Below are 17,602 nucleotides of genomic sequence, written 5' to 3'. Positions count from 1 at the left end.
GAACCATCTTCTGTGACTAACAGAATCTCTTTCCTCCTCCGAAAACTGGTGATAACAACAGTGTATTCTCTCCAGGGTTGTCATGAGGCTTCAATGAGATGATGCAGGTGGTGAAGGGCAGAGTGCCAAGAACTGGAGCCATTCTTACTAACCAGTCTGCCTCTCTTGGCCCATCATTTGACACTAACACTGTCTGACAGCTAACATTCACGGAGCACTTACTATGACCAGGCACAGTGCTGATCTCTGGGTTTCAAAGGAGAATTAAGTCTTGGCTTGATTATATTTGATGTATAAAGAGTACTCAGTTAAAGGCAGATACTAACGTCGAAGGCAAGCCCCGGTTAACAAACAGGAAGGCAAAATGGTTGACCTGAGTCTGCTTTTTGGCCTCTCCCACTTAGCCACACCCTTTGCTGCCAGCTCTTGCATCCCTGGTCAGCAGGCCCTAGCCTACATCAAGGACTTGGCTCTTCTAGAACAAATATGGAAGGACCCATAGACCTGAAGAGCTTGAAGGCTAAGATGATTAAAACAGAGAAAAGTTGTCGGGCTAGTAGTTACTCTAGCGAGGAAGAAAGCCTACGGAGTTCATGGACGCTGGTAACGCTGTCTCTCGGCCTAGATGCTGGTTACATGGATGCTGTTGACGCTGTCTCTTGGTCTAGATGCTGGTTACATGGAGGCTGGTGACGCTGTCTCTTGGTTTAGATGCTGGTTACTTGGACGCTGGTGACACTGTCTCTTGGTCTAGATGCTGGTTACGTGCATGTGTTCACACTGAGAAAACAACTTCTACAATTAAGACTTGTGTACTTTTCTGTATGAATGTTACGTTACAATAAAAAATTACTCAGACCGTGACTGTCCCTCTCCATTATGCAAAGCATGAAGCAGCCCTTCCCAATGGGTATTACAAGTACAACTGGGTTGCAAGCACAAGACGTCAGTCCCCAGGGGCAGCAAGCGGCCTTATCACTTTACCGCTGGGAGCTGTGGAAATACCATGATGTTTGGTGAGACTGGCAAGTCCTGCTCTCGAGTACCCAATGAATAGCATCCTCCTCATCAGACCAGTTTACCCTAAGGTTTTTCCTATCTAAGGTCAAGTTTATTCACTTTATTTTTTTAATTTTTTGGCTGCGTTGGGTCTTCATTGCTATGCGCGGGCTTCTCACTGCGGTGGCTGCTCTTGTTGTGGAGCACGGGCTCAAGGTGCACGGGCTTCAGTAGTTGTGGCTCGTGGGCTTAGCTGCTCCGCGGCATGTGGGATCTTCCTGGACCAGGGCTCCAACCCGTGTCTCCTGCATTGGCAGGCAGATTCTTAACCACTGTGCCACCAGGGAAGTCCCTATTTACTCCATTTTTAATCAGATTCTTTTATCCTCTCCAACCAGGAGACAGCTGGCTACATTTAAGGGTCGACACCCCTAGACCGATCTTTACAAACCTGAGAGTCAGTCTTGGACATCACTCCATATCTCACCCTTCATAACGAGCAAATGTCTAGTAGGTCCCTCCCTCTTCCCCAACTTCCTTCCTTCCCAATTGCTGGAGGGAAAACCTAAAATAAATTTCAATCATTTGTCAAGTCAATGGATATAATTTCAGTAAAAATATACAGACTACGTGCTGGTTTTCTCTTTCAAAGTTTATTGTCATTAAAAAAAAAATAAACCCTCTACTTGTTACATTCACCTCTCAGAACATTTAATGTACCAGTTAATGATGTTATTGTAAAAAAAGCCCACCAACTGCTTGCAATGGCTCTAAGTTATCATTATTATTTTTTGCCATGTTCTGGTATTATAGTGGTTTAAACTCTTTGGAAAAAAATGGTGCAACATTAAATAGCAAGATTTCAAATTCCCAGATTAGAAACAATTTTTATATCAGGAGGAATTTTAGTAAAAAATCCAACGATAAAAGGAAATGTTAATAGAAAAACAAAAATACTGTAAAAAATAGGATTCCCCCCACCCAGCCCCAAGTTAGGTTAAAAAAAAAAAAAAGGAACCAATCCCACCCCCACCCCCATATTTCTCTTAGAAAAGTCACCCAGTCCTAAACGCAGGGTCTCACACACCAATACAAGTAGCCTGATTTGCAGACCAGCCTCTGGGATCTTACACTGGCACCAGTCTGAAGGGTTTTTTTCAAAACTTAAGGTAAGTTAGGTAGTTAGACTTCCATAAATACTGGTATCCGAATGAATGAAAACATTCTGACTTTGGTATGGCTACAGAAATCTGGAAACTGTTCAAGAGGACACTGGCTTAGAGAGGGAGTTGAGGGAAGCACACAACAACCCCCAAGTGGAGGTAAAATAAACATTAGGCCACACCCAAAGCAAACACTGTGTGTAATACCTGAGGCTGATGCCTTGAACGAAACACATGTAAAGGTTCTTGATCAGAATCACACACATACAGCTTCTTGAACAGAGTAACACACATACAGGTTCTTGATCAGATTAACACATGTATAGGTTCTTGATTGGAACTGTCTGGACCAAACTTTATCCAAGTTACCACTTGCAAGAAACAGTTTGAATTTGGTAATTTATCCAGTACCCTGGAGTCCAAGAAGAGACAAAGACGTTTTGGAAGAAGAACAGCCACCCGGGCTAAAAGCCAGGCCCCTCTTATTCTAGGAAGCTCAAAGTCTGTTTTTTCCTTCTCTCGTTCGATTTTGCCCATCACAAAAGCACCTCCATCTCCCAACAAGGGGGCTCTTCCACCCCAGGTCACCACAGGGCCCTGTCTGAGGGGAAGAACTGCTGATTTTTCATCCCTGGAGTGATTCAATAAAAAGCAAGTCTTCCGGGATCAGGAATATAATTGACGGTGCTGTGTCTCAAGTGTACTTTACCGTTTCCGTCATTTTCACTAGATCATGATTGTTAAAGGTTGTGAGGATACTGAGAAGGCAGCGGTGGGGCTGCGACCATGCCGAAGTGTGGCCTCAAACACCCTCAAATTTACTGAAAAGGGTAAAGTGCCCGGTCTTCAAATCACCAGTTACTTCATGAAAGCACAAAGGACCCACCAGACAAGGCAAGAAAACAAGGCAACTTGCTGCTGCATCCATGCAGAAAAGCAGTTATCGATACAATCCTTCCCCCAAAAAACAAACTTTGGTGCAGTGTTAGGAAGACAAGATAATCATTAAAAAAAAAAAAAAATTAAAAATTAAAATAAACCACCTTCGATGGCAACACACACTAAATATATCTAAATAAATTTCCATCACAGGGCACAAGGGGATAACAAAGAGCTCCCTGATATTATGGGAGGTAACACACACCACAGTGACAATTCGATCACGAGAGAGCCTCCCTTACAGCAAAGGCCACCAAGAAGAAACAAAAGGTGAAGCCCCTGTTTACTGTCGATCCGGTTCACTATTGCAAATATTATAATCATGGGGGGCTGGGAGGCAGAGAAGAAACTCAGAACGCCCAGGCAATTTTGATAAACAGCATCATTTGTCCTGTTCTCTAAATGAGACTCCAACACCAGAAAAAAATGAGAGGAAAATTGGATTATAAATGAAAACTAAAATGTATCTGTACAAGTCTTTACTCTGAGTCAGTAGAGTTTAGCCTCTGTTGAAGCCAGGACTCTGGAGAAGGTGATTTACTTGTCATCACAGCTCTACAACTAGCTGTGTGTGTACATCAAGAGACAACACGAAGACAATCACTCGAGACCAAGGGAATTACTTACAAAGATTTCCAAGGATGTATAAGGTCTACTGATTGCCCATAGAGATGCTAATACTTGCTCTAACCCCAAATACTTTAAACATCTTAAGGTGGCAACTAGAATACTAGAAACAAAACAAGAAAATCATCACCCAGTGAGTTATTTCTCCCATTATGGGAATGAGGGAAAGGGTGCAGGGCAGGCTGTTTCACCAGGATTCATTAGGGGGAGTGCAGGTTTAGTGGCAGCCAACAGCCTTCCTCGTCTGCAACCTGGGCCAGATCTCCTGGGAGCCCGGAAGTGCCGACAAGGTTCCATGGGTTCGGAATGGCCAGGCACAACACTGGCATCAGCAGCGAGAAGAGTGCGATGTGAGTTACCAGTGAGAGTCTACAGATCACTGATGACTCCACCAACCATCTCACCTCCCCACCGACCACAGACAACCCGGATCACCAGCCGGCGGCAGGTGCCACCTCATCTACTTGGGAGCAGGAGAGAGGAGGGAATTACAAACGAAAGCTTCTGAAAATGACCGCTTCTTGTTCCAGCCTGAGCTAGAACAAATGCGTTTGAATGAACCACTTGCTTTAAACAACATTTAAAATATGGAACCTTCAGCACTTTATGATATGAAACTCCCCCTTCCCTCAACCCCATTTACTGCAGTGCACGTCGTCTCCCGGGCGAATTTTTCTGTCTTTCAGCCGGTGGAATGGATGGCATACGTCAGATGTTACACAAGGCATTCATTTCTCTGAGAAGGCTTAGAGCCAGGAGAATTAATCTCCTTCTGCTAGGACCTCTGCCCCAAGCTTCTGGGGAAACGGTGAATTGGGCTTGACAAGGAAGGTAGCTACATGATCCACTAATCAGATTCAAAACATGAAAATGCACTGAGGAGGGTACCCCTTCCCGCTCCTCATGACAGCAAGACCTACAGATAATTAAGAGAGACGTCCCTTCAAACTCAAAGGAGGTTTTAAAAAAAAAAAAAAAGACAAAGTATAAGCAAAAAACAAAGAAATCAGTAAAGCAAACTCCCAATTCTCCTGAAAGTAAAATAGTCTCATGGTGACGGATGACTGGAAGAAGTCGAGGCAGGGAAAGAATGACACAAAGGCGGGAAGTACCTGGCCACAAGGGCGCCTTGCAGAATCCACCACAGTGTTCTCCATTTTCCAAGGCCAAGCAAGTAGCAAGTCCCAAGTTAAAAACTTTCTATTAAGAGCAAAACAAAACCAAAAACCATTCCAGAAAAGGGGACAAGGGAAGAACAACACTGGAGAAAGTCAGGCCGCTGACCTCCGGCGGATCACGAAGAGCCCGCGCTGAAGCTGACCCAAGTAAATCCTCATCTTGGTGCTGTCGCTTGTCTTCCTCACCCAGATCTGCAGGGGAGATGGAAAAGGAACAGGATGAGAGAGGCTAATCCTGAGGGGCAAATCAGAATGTTTGCATGAATTAGGTGTAGCCAGATAGCTGGCAACCTCTTCCTGTCAACCCGTGAGGCATTCACAGGCCTTGACCTCTGGCCTCCTAAAGGCACATCTCCACTGCAGAGAGCAGGCATCACCCCTGAATTCATTTCTCCCAGCCATCTCTCTTACACCTTTGAGTAAGAAAATGGAAAGCACGGTGTTCTTGAGTTCCATTTTTGCCTTCATCTTAAAGACTTTTTTTTTTAGACTGCACCGTGTAGCAGGTGGGCTCTTCTCTTAGTTCCCCGACCAGGTATCAAACCCATGTCCCCTGCACTGGGAGTGTGGAGTCTTAACCACTGGACCACCAGGGAAGTCCCCTTAAGGACTCTTTTTGATATGGTTTGACTACAGCATTATCAACATTCAAGACACATACATTCATAAACTTACAATCAAATTAGAAAATACTTTCCTTGCCCCTAGGGACTGCCATAGTATAGCCTTTCAATTCTCTGGTTTCCTGGCAATTAAGGCTAATGGTCATAACAGCAAAAGATAGAAAAATTAACAACAAAAGAAATGCCCACAGGACAGCGAAGGCCCAATGAGGATGCTGAGAAGGCCAAATTAGCTTAAGACAGTCCTTCCCTCCTGACCGCATCATTCTCCCACAGATGGGATCAGATGTCTGGCACTGTACAGGGCAGATGTATTCTTCCCTAGAACTGAAAATGAGCTCTTCCAGCATGGGGCCTGCCAGAACTGCCAAGTGCACCCAGTATGTGGCATCCCTGCAGCCAGGGAGGGCAAGGAGAGCTGCCACCTCGGTCACCTGACCCACTTGCGCGGGAGATTACTGGAGGCCAGACACTGTGCTGACCAAACTGACCAAGCTCCTTCATCCTCAGAGCAATCCTATGGAGTAAGTACTGTTATCACCTCCATTTTACAGAAGAGCAAGGCTGAGTCCACTTGTCCAATGGGAATCCTGGCGCCTGACATCAAAGCCCCTTGCTGTTCTTACCTGGTTCCCCACTTTCTCACCCCTTCTCTCATCCGTGTTATTAACACGTGATCAGATGGAGACAAAAGCATAAATTTTTTAAAGATCTGCATCTCACCTATATATGCAAGTACAAGTTTACAGATACAGCTCCACCTTTGCCCATTCAGTTATCAGGTTTATAAAAAGCTTATTCAGGGCTTTCCTGGTGGCGCAGTGGTTGAGAGTCCACCTGCCGATGCAGGAGAAACGGGTTCGTGCCCCGGTCCGGGAAGATCCCACATGCCTCGGAGCAACGAAGCCCTTACGCCACAACTACTGAAGCCTGCGCGCCTAGAGCCCACGCTCCGCAACGAGAAGCCACTGCAATGCGAAGCCTGTGCACCACAATGAAGAGCAGCCCCGCTCACCACAACTAGAGAAAGCCCACGCGCAACAACGAAGACCCAACGCAGCCAAAAATAAATAAATTTATTAAAAAAAAAAAAAAAAAGCTTATTCAGAAAAAGAGAAAGCTATTCTCAGTTTCTATTTCCTTACTGTGATTATTTAACAACAAAGAGACTTTAAAGTCAAATACACTTGTTTAAAAATAAAGACCTCACCTGAAGCTGAGCCTCTAAAGGACCTTGCAGAACCATTTTAAACTGAAAACTGACCCCAAGGAGGGCTGAATAGCTAGTCACCAACATGCTCAGACCCACGCACCAAATATGCTCAGAGTCAAGTTATGCAGAAGCCAAGTAGCTTCAGTGTTACTTAGGATTTCACCTGAAAAAATGAGCTGGAATACTTCCAAGAAGTGAGAAATGTTTTCCCCGTTGCAAGCCTCCGACGCACTGAGGCTTCTCCCCTCCAGGAGACATGTCTCAGTGTCACCGTTTCCTTGTCAGACTTCGCTAACTATTATGTCAAAGGGTGACAATCTTCAACAGAGAGAGAGAAAAAAATCTAACTTGCATTTGTTTTCCTGAAAAGTCCTGAGGTGTCACAGAGAATAATGCATGGGTTCTGAAATTAGGTTCAGGGACAAGGAGGCCACACACCCTCTGTGCAGCAGCCCACATGGCCAGGCACACGTGCTCCGCTGTGAAACTGAAAAGCCTCCTGCCAGGGCAGCAGCTCTCTGAGATGCCCTGTTCCGACCTGGCTTAGGGTGACACACAAATTGCGAGCCCAGAGGAAAATGACATTCATTTATCTGGAAGGCTCTCCCTAACTTCTAAGTTAACAATCATTTTGCTAACTAGTTGTCACATTTGAGGGCATTTTCAATTCAGGAAGCTGGGAGAATAGAACAGGCTTAAGTTATTTCATAATCCAGCTTCATTAGACTTACTATGCTCTGGCACAAATAAGTTACAGAGGGAAGACACATAAAAATCAATTTCTTTGCAGACATTTGTGGACTGATAAAAGATCAAGCCAAATAGGCTATTAACGTTTTGAACTGTTTTTTGACTACTAACAATACCAGTTACACACTGCTGACACCCTCCTAAAGAAGGGTCAGCCGGAGAACTCACAGGCTAGTCACATCATCCTTCAGCATGACCCTCAGAGCTGACTTTCAACCAGACCCCATCCTATAAGAGAGACTGGAGGAGACCAGTCCCTAAGGGTATGAGCCTGGTAGCTCATTGCCCAGAAGCACAACAGGACACGTCGGATTAGAGAGACAGCAGGTGAAGAGTAGTGTGTGGGTCAAATCAGGCCAGCACCCATTTACTGAACACTTACTGTGTGCCAGACCCTGTGTCAGGTGCCTTGTTAGATCCTCAGAGCATGAAACAAATCTGAGTGCACATGAAAGCTCGAGAGAAATAACAGCAAAGACAGAGTATGCTCCAACGGCAAGTCCCATCCTCAGTAGAGGGCTGCCTCAAAAAGCAGCAGGATTTGAATGCGAAGACATAACACCAACTTGCCTTGTGTTCTTTCCTGCAGTCTATCTCAGTGGTGCCCAACTCAATTACTCTGCAGGGAGTTCACAAAACCACAAAGGCTTACATAAACCCGCATAAACTGCAGTCATGCAAAGTAAGGGATTTTTAAGGGTGATTTTGCCTATGTGCAATTTCAGCCTGAAAGCGCTGACTTTAGAATCTAACCCACATACAACACTGTGATTCCACCGTACTTTCTTGGTGGCACTCACATTGCAGGTTTGTCCCATTTTGCTTTCCTGAAGGGTGACAGAGGTTCAGTCTTACCTCATTGGCTCCGACAGAGCTGATCACACAACTCAATTTCTGGTTGTCCTTTGACTCCAGATAGATGGCCTGGCTCTTGTGGTACCTGCGGGAAAAAAGACACACATTTATTTTTTTAACCACTTTATTGAGGTATGACTGACATGTGAGAAGTAGTACGTATTTAATGTATACAACTCAATGAGTTTCAGGATAAGTACATACCTGTGAAACCATCACCATCAAGGCCATAAACATAACCCACCTCCTCCCAAAGTTTTCTCCCACCCTCTATTATAACTACTGTTTTGTGGCTTTTCTTTCCTTTTGTGGTAAGAATATTTACCATAAGGTTTACCCTCTTAACAAATTTTAAGTGTACAGTATTGTTAAGGGCCCAAATTTAGAATAGAAATAAAGAAAAGGCCACAAAGGAGGGAAGAAAAAAAAAACACAACAAAAAATATAATTAAAGGAATCTTAATTTATAGTTGAGGAACAGCCTGGATTTCAGGTTTAATTTACAGGCTGCCACCCTAATCTCCTTCTAAGTCTAGAAATTACATTCTTGGTTCCACTGCAGAGTAGAAAAGGGGGCCAAGGAAAAGGCTGGAAAACTCTGTATTTTAGTTTTTTATTTGAACTATATGACCCAGTTCAAAAAGTAAATTATACTTTTTTACGTAAAACCTCTGTCCCCACTTTCTGCCTCCACCCCAAAACACTGAGGAGGGTTGGGTGGACAAAATGAACAGGTGGGCTTGAACAGACTGTCCCGTTATATATTTTCTATTTGTCCAAGTAAGTTATCAACAAGAAGGCAAGCCAAATTCAGTCCTTACTTTGATCACTTATTCAGCAAATACTCATTCACCACTTGTTGTATACCACTGACCACCCTGGAGGGTGGAGTGGACGGTGAAGAAGGCCACAAGGTCCCTGCCGTCAGGAGCTTCAAATACAGTGGCAGTAACAAATATGAAATAATCACACCTGGCAAGTACTAACTAGGTGAAGTTCTGACTGTTAGACTTGCACCAAAGGGTATCTAATTTGGCCTGGTCAGTCGGGAGAGCAGCTCTGAATGGAGTAGATAAGACAGACTCCCCCCTTTCAGTCCCTGCATCTATTCTGTAGTGTAGGACCACCCTCACCTTCTTCTACAAGTTCAGGGACAACGCAGAGGATGAAAAATGAGGAAGCCAGGGCCAAAGCCCAAATGAGTCAGTAACAGGTGCCACAGGAGGAAGGAGCAGCTACTGGGTGACAGGAGTTGGAAACATCAGCTGAGCTGCTGCTGGCAGCCCTGGCCTAGGCCAGCCCAGTTCAGTCAAGATAACCTTTGGTTCATTCTGGCTGCAAAGAGTTGGCTTAACAGACCCACTAACTCATATAACTTCCACCAAAACACATCTCCCAGCAAAGCACTGCATCTAACCATTATTTCTGTGGGGGAAGAAGACAGACTCTGTTTTGCTGGTACAGTGAAATAATCCACTGCTAAGATATCACAGTAAAGGATGTACTTCACTCCCACAATGGGCTTTTTCCTGTCAAGGTTCTAAGCATTCTTTAACCTGCTACTTAGGAGCAGAAAACTCAAGTTTCCAAGTCAATTTACTTCCTGAGAACACCGTTAAAAGAAATCAAATCATAAATTCAATTAGAACAGCGAGACTGGTTTAGACCCAGCTTGAAAGCTGCTTTTGGCCAGGGATTAGTTGGTAAACTGGGTCAGAGGACATCCATTATGCTAAGTATGTAATATTACAAGGTCTGAATTAACAAAGTGCATGAGGAAAGGTTCAATTAGTTCACAGAAAACTCAAACTTGAGTTTCCCTCCCACAACTAAGCCAACCATCCTATGTAAATGGTAACATCTTGAGTAATGGTTAGAACAAAAACAGAAGGGGAGGGCTTCCCTGGTGGCGCAGTGGTTGAGAATCTGCCTGCCAATGCAGGGGACATGGGTTTGAGCCCTGGTCTGGGAAGATCCCACATGCCGCGGAGCAACTAGGCCCGTGAGCCGCAACTACTGAACCTGCGTGTCTGGAGCCTGTGCTCCGCAACAAGAGAGGCCACGACAGTAAGAGGCCCGCGCACCACGATGAAGAGTGGCCCCCGCTTACCACAACTAGAGAGCGCCCTTGCACAGAAACGAAGACCCAACACAGCCAAAAATTAAAATAAATACATTAAAAGAAGGCTCAACATTTAAAAAAAAAAAAACAGAAGGGGAGAACATTCACAGTTATTCTATGGGGGTTGTGAGTTATTAGAGAGATAAAAACACAAAACATGCAACTAGCCTCAAGTTATCCTGATACTACTTTCTAAATAAAGAAAGGTCATGGGTGTGGTGTAGGAGTATATTACTAGTGTGGAAATGTGGTCAATATACTGCTCAGTCAAGAAAAAAACTACGTCCATCATGTCCCTGTGTGTGTAATACAACATAATACGTGTTACATCACGTATGTGATGTATACATCACTATACATCATATACACACATACATAAAAATTGGTAAATTTATATTAAAATCTCTATTAAGTGTATCTTAAAATTTCATAAAAATATAAAGTTTTATAAAAATATAAAATAATGATATTCTTTTTATTGCATAGCCTTCTTTCCAGAATAAACAGGTATTACTTGTAATCAAAAAGTAAACAGTGCTTTCTTATAAGTCACGGTACTGAAAAACACCGAAGTAGCCAAAGGGCAGGAAGAAAACTTAATGTCACAAATTAATGTCTTAGTGTCTGTTAAAGACAACTCTGGGAGACAAGCCGGGCAACTCTCCTGAGACATGCTGCATTTTCCCTCAGATGCGCTCAGCACCCAAACCCCAACCCATCCGACTGGCTTTAAAGTAAACCTCAGGAGTAAACCACGCAATGTAACCTACTACCCCTGGGAAGCGGTCTGGGACCTGCATAGCTGGCCACCTCCCAAATCCGCCTGCTCTGGGACCGCTGGATGGTGGTGGCCTGAATGCCCAGCAGTGCTCCATGTGCTTCCTGGGCTCCACAGGAGAGCTCACCAGCGTGTTTCCCAAACCAGCTGATTCCCAGGTCCTCGTGAAGCAGAGGCCCTGGGACCTCCAGCGGTTGTCAGGCACCACACAATGGTCTTGGGGAACCATTATCCCTGGATATCAAATCTAGTAAATTACCCAAATTCCCTGGGAAAAAAAAAGTAAGTCCTCAGAAATTAAGGTGCTCATGCTGGGGCAGTGGTTTCAAGATGAAACCAAAAAGTATATGACAACCGTAACATACAAATTTATGTGCTGATTTCTAAATACTAATTAAAAGGAGGGGGAGATTCAGAATATGTTTAGACACAAAAAAATGTTAAAAATACAAAAATAAAGTTAAATTAGTAAAAGTGTACATTATCACTTTTTTTTTTTTTTTGCCAATTAACCTGTTTTACAAGCTACAGCTCATCTCTGCTGAAAAAAATACTTTAAATAGCCTCAGAGAACAAGCCCCAAATGTCAAATTGACTTTATTACTAATGGAAATCCTGACCTGGGAATCCCTACAGTTAAGTTCTTTTTTTTTTTTTTCTTTTTTCCAGTATGCGGGCCTCTCACTGCTGTGGCCTCTCCCGTTCCGGAGCACAGGCTCCGGACGCGCAGGCTCAGCGGCCATGGCTCACGGGCCCAGCCGCTCCGCGGCATGTGGGATCTTCCCGGACCGGGGCACAAACCCGTGTCCCCTGCATCGGCAGGCGGACTCTCAACCACTGCGCCACCAGGGAAGCCCTACAGTTAAGTTCTTAAAGCTCTGTCTCTACTGTTAAACCTGACAAAATAGAACCACTGCTACTATTATGGAAATAAGCAATTTCTTTAGAAGGTGGGTCAAAAAGTGGGGTAGGGAAGGGGTAGAATTAATTTAATTTTGTATTCTACTGGGAATACTGATATTATTGTGTCATTTCCCAAAAAAAAATCCATGAATACCATGTTACAACTACAAGACTTAAAGGAATCCTGATTCTAGCTGTAAAGAGTCACTGTTTTGAGTTAATAATCTCTCGTGTCAGGCAAAGGCCGGAGGGTTAAATCCACCCATGCAAGTGGGTGACTTCACTGAATTCACTTCAGCAGTACTGGATTTAAAGTGAGGAAAGAAAAAGCAGTCCACTGGCACCATCAGTGAGTTACTTTAAAATCTCAGCTACTTTCGCAGTACTTTCTAAGAAGGGTCATTAGTTCAAATCAAAATGTGAGGAAAACTTACAGGATATACAATGTCTTAAAAGCAGTATAAGACCCAGGAAAAGGGAAGATGCTTATCTTTCCAAATGAAATGTAGCTTGATAAGCGTTCAGGCCAAGATGAGAAGCCCGAACCATGCTCATTTTGCTGAAATTAAAACTGAATGAAACATGTTTTGCCAGAAATACTGTTTCACCAAAATACTCCACATCACTGGAAAGAGCAGAAAGTGATTCAGCCGACCTCTCAGCCACAGGCCACAAATGCTGGAAAAGAAGGAAGAATGAAAGCCTCCAAACTGACAAGGACACAAAAGCCAAACATCAGGAGCCTCGTGAGCCCCGAGAGGCCGGTCCTGTAGAGGACTCCTGGCAAACACCTTCCAGATGCGGGGGGGACCTGCCTTTCAGCAGATGAGTCATGAACCTGACCTCCAAGGCCAAAGATGGGAAACACACAGAACACAGAAAACAACAGTCTCAATATTTAACAAGAGAGTAAGCAACTTGAAAGTCACTAAAATAGTAAAATGCTCCGAGACACTTGACAGATTTCTGCCGCCACTGGGAGAAAGACAGTGATTATGACATTCCTTCAAAATGCTTAGGTGATCTACCACACCCCACCTGACCACTGTCTACATTATGAAACACCAGTCACCGTGGGTCCTTTCTTTAGAAAAACAAGAATTTTATTTTACTGCATTTTCATCCTCAAGACATGTCTCACAAAGTCTAAGGATTAAGCCTTTGAAGGAGGAAGATCAGAAGCAATGCAATGACAAAACGAACATCATTTGAAATATCACATGGCTTTAAGACTCACAGATCCGTAAAAATGCTAGTGATAAATCTTATCATTTTTGAAGATGGTTCTTATGTGTGGGCTTGATCTTTAAAGGTTATTTGGTTTTCATTATTAGAAACATTTTTCATTTTATTTTGCCCCTCAAGGTGTTGAGCTGTCAGGGCCTGCCACCTAGTGGTGCTGTGTTCTGATAAGCTATGTTAGGACACAACATAACTGGCCTCTTAGAAAAACAGTCGTCAAATGACGGGGGCAGAAGTCACTAAGATCAGGGTTACAGGGGGCGGAGTCAAGATGGCGGACTAGGAGGATGCAGAATTCGCGTCTCCTCACAACTAGGGCACCTACCAGGCGCCGGTGGGGAACCACAGACACCTAAGCAGACAGGAAGAACCCCCAGGGGCCGGGTAGGACGTGGGGCATGGGGGGAGGACATGGGGCATGGGGGAGGAGAAGTGGAGGCAGGACAGGACTGGTGCCCCTGAAGGGTGGCTGGGGCAGGGGAAGGGATCCCTCGCCCCAAGGGGGAAATTGGGGGAACACTGGGAGGGCAGAGGATCAAAAGGGAGTGTGGGGGCTTCCCTGGTGGCGCAGTGATTGAGAGTCTACCTGCCGATGCAGGGGATACGGGGAAGATCCCACATGCCGCGGAGCGGCTGGGCCTGTGAGCCATGGCCGCTGAGCCTGCACGTCGGGAGCCTGTGCTCCGCAATGGGAGAGGCGACAACAGTGAGAGGCCCGCATAACACACACACACACACACAAAAAGGGAGTGTGGCCAGGTTCCCCCTGCCCACTTGGGCCCCCAGGAACCTGCTGAGATCCCGGGCCTGATCCTCTGCCCACTGAGGCGGCCTCCAGCCACGCGGGTCCCGAAGGAGTGGGAGGGAGGGAAGGGGGAGCAAAAGTAAAGGCCAGACCTCTGGGACCAGCACCCCTGAGGGGCGGCTGGGGGAGGGGAGGAGTTCCTACACCCAGCGGGACCCATCCACGGTTAGGGGCCCAGTGACCAGGGAGACCCTGGGGAAGACGGTGGGGGAGGCCAGCGCTTTCCCTGTCTGCTTAGGTACAAGGGAGCCCAGCAGGCAGGGTCCTAATAATCCCCTGCCCTCGGGGCCTCCCTCTTGCCTCACAGAGCCCAAGCCCCTCCCCACCCAGGGCCCCACCCCGACACTGGGGGACCCCCTCCAATGCCCTGGGCCTAAACCCCACCCACACAGCCTCCCGCAGGGCACTACCTCCAAACTCAGAACTCCACTCTCCAGAGGCCCTCCTTTCCATGTGCAGCCTCTCCCCTCGCGCAGGTCCTAAGCAGAGTCCCCCCTCGCTTGACCATTGCCCCACCTAGGCCCCGCCCTACACCCACAGTCACCCGCCCACCAGCCTAGGTCCTGCCCCACCCTAAAGCCCACTCCTGCCCAAGTTCCACCCCTGCCCAAACTCCACCCCCCTAGGCAAGACTTTTTTTTTTCTGTTTTCCTCTTTTAGATTGGGGTTCTCTTTTACCTTGTTGATTCACTGTTGCTGATTCTTTTATATTTTTATTTTTCTTAATAAAGTTTTTATTTTTCGAATTTTATTTTATTTTTTATACTTTGTTATTGTTCTCTCCTTTTGGCTTGTCCCCCCCCCCCACCCTTTTTGTTTCTTTTCCCTGCTGTGGTTTTATTTTACCTTGTTGCAGTTGCTTCAATTAAAGTTTTATTTTTCCTACAATATTTTTTTATCTAATTTTATTTTGTTTCTAATTCTTTTTTATTTTTATTTTTTGCAGTACGCGGGCCTCTCACTGTTGTGGCCTCTCCCGTTGCGGAGCACAGGCTCCAGACGCGCAAGCTCAGCGGCCATGGCTCAAGGGCCTAGTTGCTCCGCGGCATGTGGGATCTTCCCAGACCGGGGCATGAACCCCTGTCCCCTGCATCAGCAGGCAGACTCTCAACCACTGAGCCACCATGGAAGCCCTGTTTCTTATTCTTTGATATTGTACTGCTCCTTTTTTTTCTTTCTTTCTTTTTTAAACAACGCCACAAAGTTTGTGAGATCTTGGTTCCCAGGTTGGAGGTCAGGCCCAGGCTCCTGTGGTGGGGGCTCCGAGTCCAAACTGCTAGACTAAAAGACAACCTCAGACCCCTGGGAATATTAACTGGAGTGAGGCCTCCCAGAGGAGCTCATCTCAGCGCCAAGAGCCAGCTCTATCCAACTGCCTGTAAACTCTAGTGCTGGACGTCTCAGGCCAAACAACCAGTAAGATAGGAATACAGAACCACCATCAAAAAGAGGAAAAAAAAAAAAACGTCAGAAAAATATGTTACAGATGAAGGAGCAAGGTAAAAACCTACAATACTAAATAAATGAAGACAAAATAGGCAGCCTGCCTGAAAAAGAATTCAGAGTAATGATAGTAAAGATGATCCAAAATCTCGGAAACAGAATGGAGAAAATACAAGAAACATTTAACAAGGATCTAGAAGAACTAAACAGCAAACAAACAGTGATGAACAATGCATTTACTGAAACTAAAAATACTCTAGAAGGACTCAATAGCAGAATAACTGAGGCAGAAGAACGGATAAGTGACCTGGAAGATAAAATGGTGGAAATAACTGCCAGGGAGCAGAATAAAGAAAAAAGAATGAAAGGAATTGAGGACGGTCTCAGAGACCTCTGGACAACATTAAACGCACCAACAATCGAATTATAGGAGTCCCAGAAGAAGAGAAAAAGCAATGGACTGAGAAAATAATTGAAGAGATTATAGTTGAAAACTTCCCTAACATGGTAAGGGATACAGTCAGTCAAGTCCAGGAAGCACAGAGAGTACCATACAGGATAAAACCAAAGAGAAACATGCCAAGACACATATTAATGAAACTATCAAAAGTTAAATACAAATAAAAAAATATTAAAAGCAGCAAGGGAGGGCTACCCTGGTGGCGCAGTGGTTGAGAGTCTGCCTGCCGATGCAGGGGACACGGGTTTGTGACCTGATCCGGAAAAATCCCACATGCCGCAGAGTGGCTGGGCCCATGAGCCATGGCCACTGAGCCTGCACGTCCGGAGCCTGTGCTCCACAACACGGGAGAGGCCACAACAGTGAGAGGCCCGCAAACCGCCCCCCCCCCAAAAAAAAAGCAGCAAGGGAAAAGCAACAAATAACATACAAAGGAATCCCCATAAGGTTAACAGATGATCTTTCAGCAGAAACTCTGCAAGCCAGAAGGGAGTGGCAGGACATATTTAAAGTGATGAAGGAGAAAAACCTACAACCAAGATTACGCTACCCAGCAAGGATCTCATTCAAATTTGATGGAGAAATTAAAACCTTTATAGACAAGAAAAGCTAAGAGAATTCAGCACCACCAAACCAGCTTTACAACAAATGCTAAAGGAACTCTCTAGGCAAGAAACACAAGAGAAGGAAAAGACCTACAATAACAAACCCAAAACAATTAAGTAAATGGGAATAGGAACATACATATCGATAATTACCTTAAATGTAAATGGATTAAATGCTCCAACCAAAAGACACAGGCTTGCTGAATGGATACAGAAACAAGACCCCTAAATATGCTATCTACAAGAGACCCACTTCAGACCTAGGGGCACATACCGACTGAAAGTGAGGGGATGGAAAAAGATATTCCATGCAAAAGGAAATCAAAAGAAAGCTGGAGTAGCAATTCTCATATCAGATAAAATAGACTTTAAAATAAAGACTATTACAAGAGACAAAGAAGGACACTCCATAATGATCAAGGGATTAATCCAAGAAGATATAACAATTGTAAATATTTATGCACCCAAAATAGGAGCACCTCAATACGTAAGGCAAATGCTAACAGCCATAAAAGGGGAAATCGACAGTAATACAATCATAGTAGGGGACTTTAACACCTCACTTTCACGAACAGACAGATCATCCAAAATGAAAATAAATAAGGAACTACAACCTTTAAATGATACATTAAACAAGATGAATTGAATTGATATTTATAGGACATTCCATCCAAATAAACAGAATACACTTTCTTCTCCAGCACTCATGGAACATTCTCCAGGATAGGCCATATCTTGGGTCACAAATCAAGCCTTGGTAAATTTAAGAAAATTGAAATCATGTCAAGTATCTTTTCTGACCACTATGCTATGAGACTAGATATCAATTATAGGAAAAAGCTGTAAAAAATACAAACACATGGAGGCTAAACCATATGCTACTAAATAACCAAGAAA

At 44.7% G+C, this 17,602-nt stretch overlaps 1 protein-coding gene across 1 annotated transcript in view; it reads right to left on the bottom strand.

The window, feature by feature from the left end:
- Positions 1–4,905: 4,905 nt before the first annotated feature.
- Positions 4,906–17,602, bottom strand: part of SUDS3 (SDS3 homolog, SIN3A corepressor complex component) — a 39,064-nt gene continuing 26,367 nt past the window's right edge. Inside the window, exons 11-12 of the mRNA XM_065889868.1 lie at positions 8,348–8,432; positions 4,906–5,098 (exon numbers count right to left, since the gene is read on the bottom strand). Of these exons, the coding sequence (XP_065745940.1) occupies positions 5,000–5,098; positions 8,348–8,432 (184 nt within the window). The 3' untranslated portion in view covers positions 4,906–4,999. The remainder of the gene's footprint in view (positions 5,099–8,347; positions 8,433–17,602) is intronic.

This window comes from Phocoena phocoena, chromosome 13 (assembly GCF_963924675.1).
Source record: "Phocoena phocoena chromosome 13, mPhoPho1.1, whole genome shotgun sequence".
NCBI lineage: Eukaryota > Metazoa > Chordata > Mammalia > Artiodactyla > Phocoenidae > Phocoena > Phocoena phocoena.
This window is presented reverse-complemented; position numbering and strand designations above follow the sequence as displayed.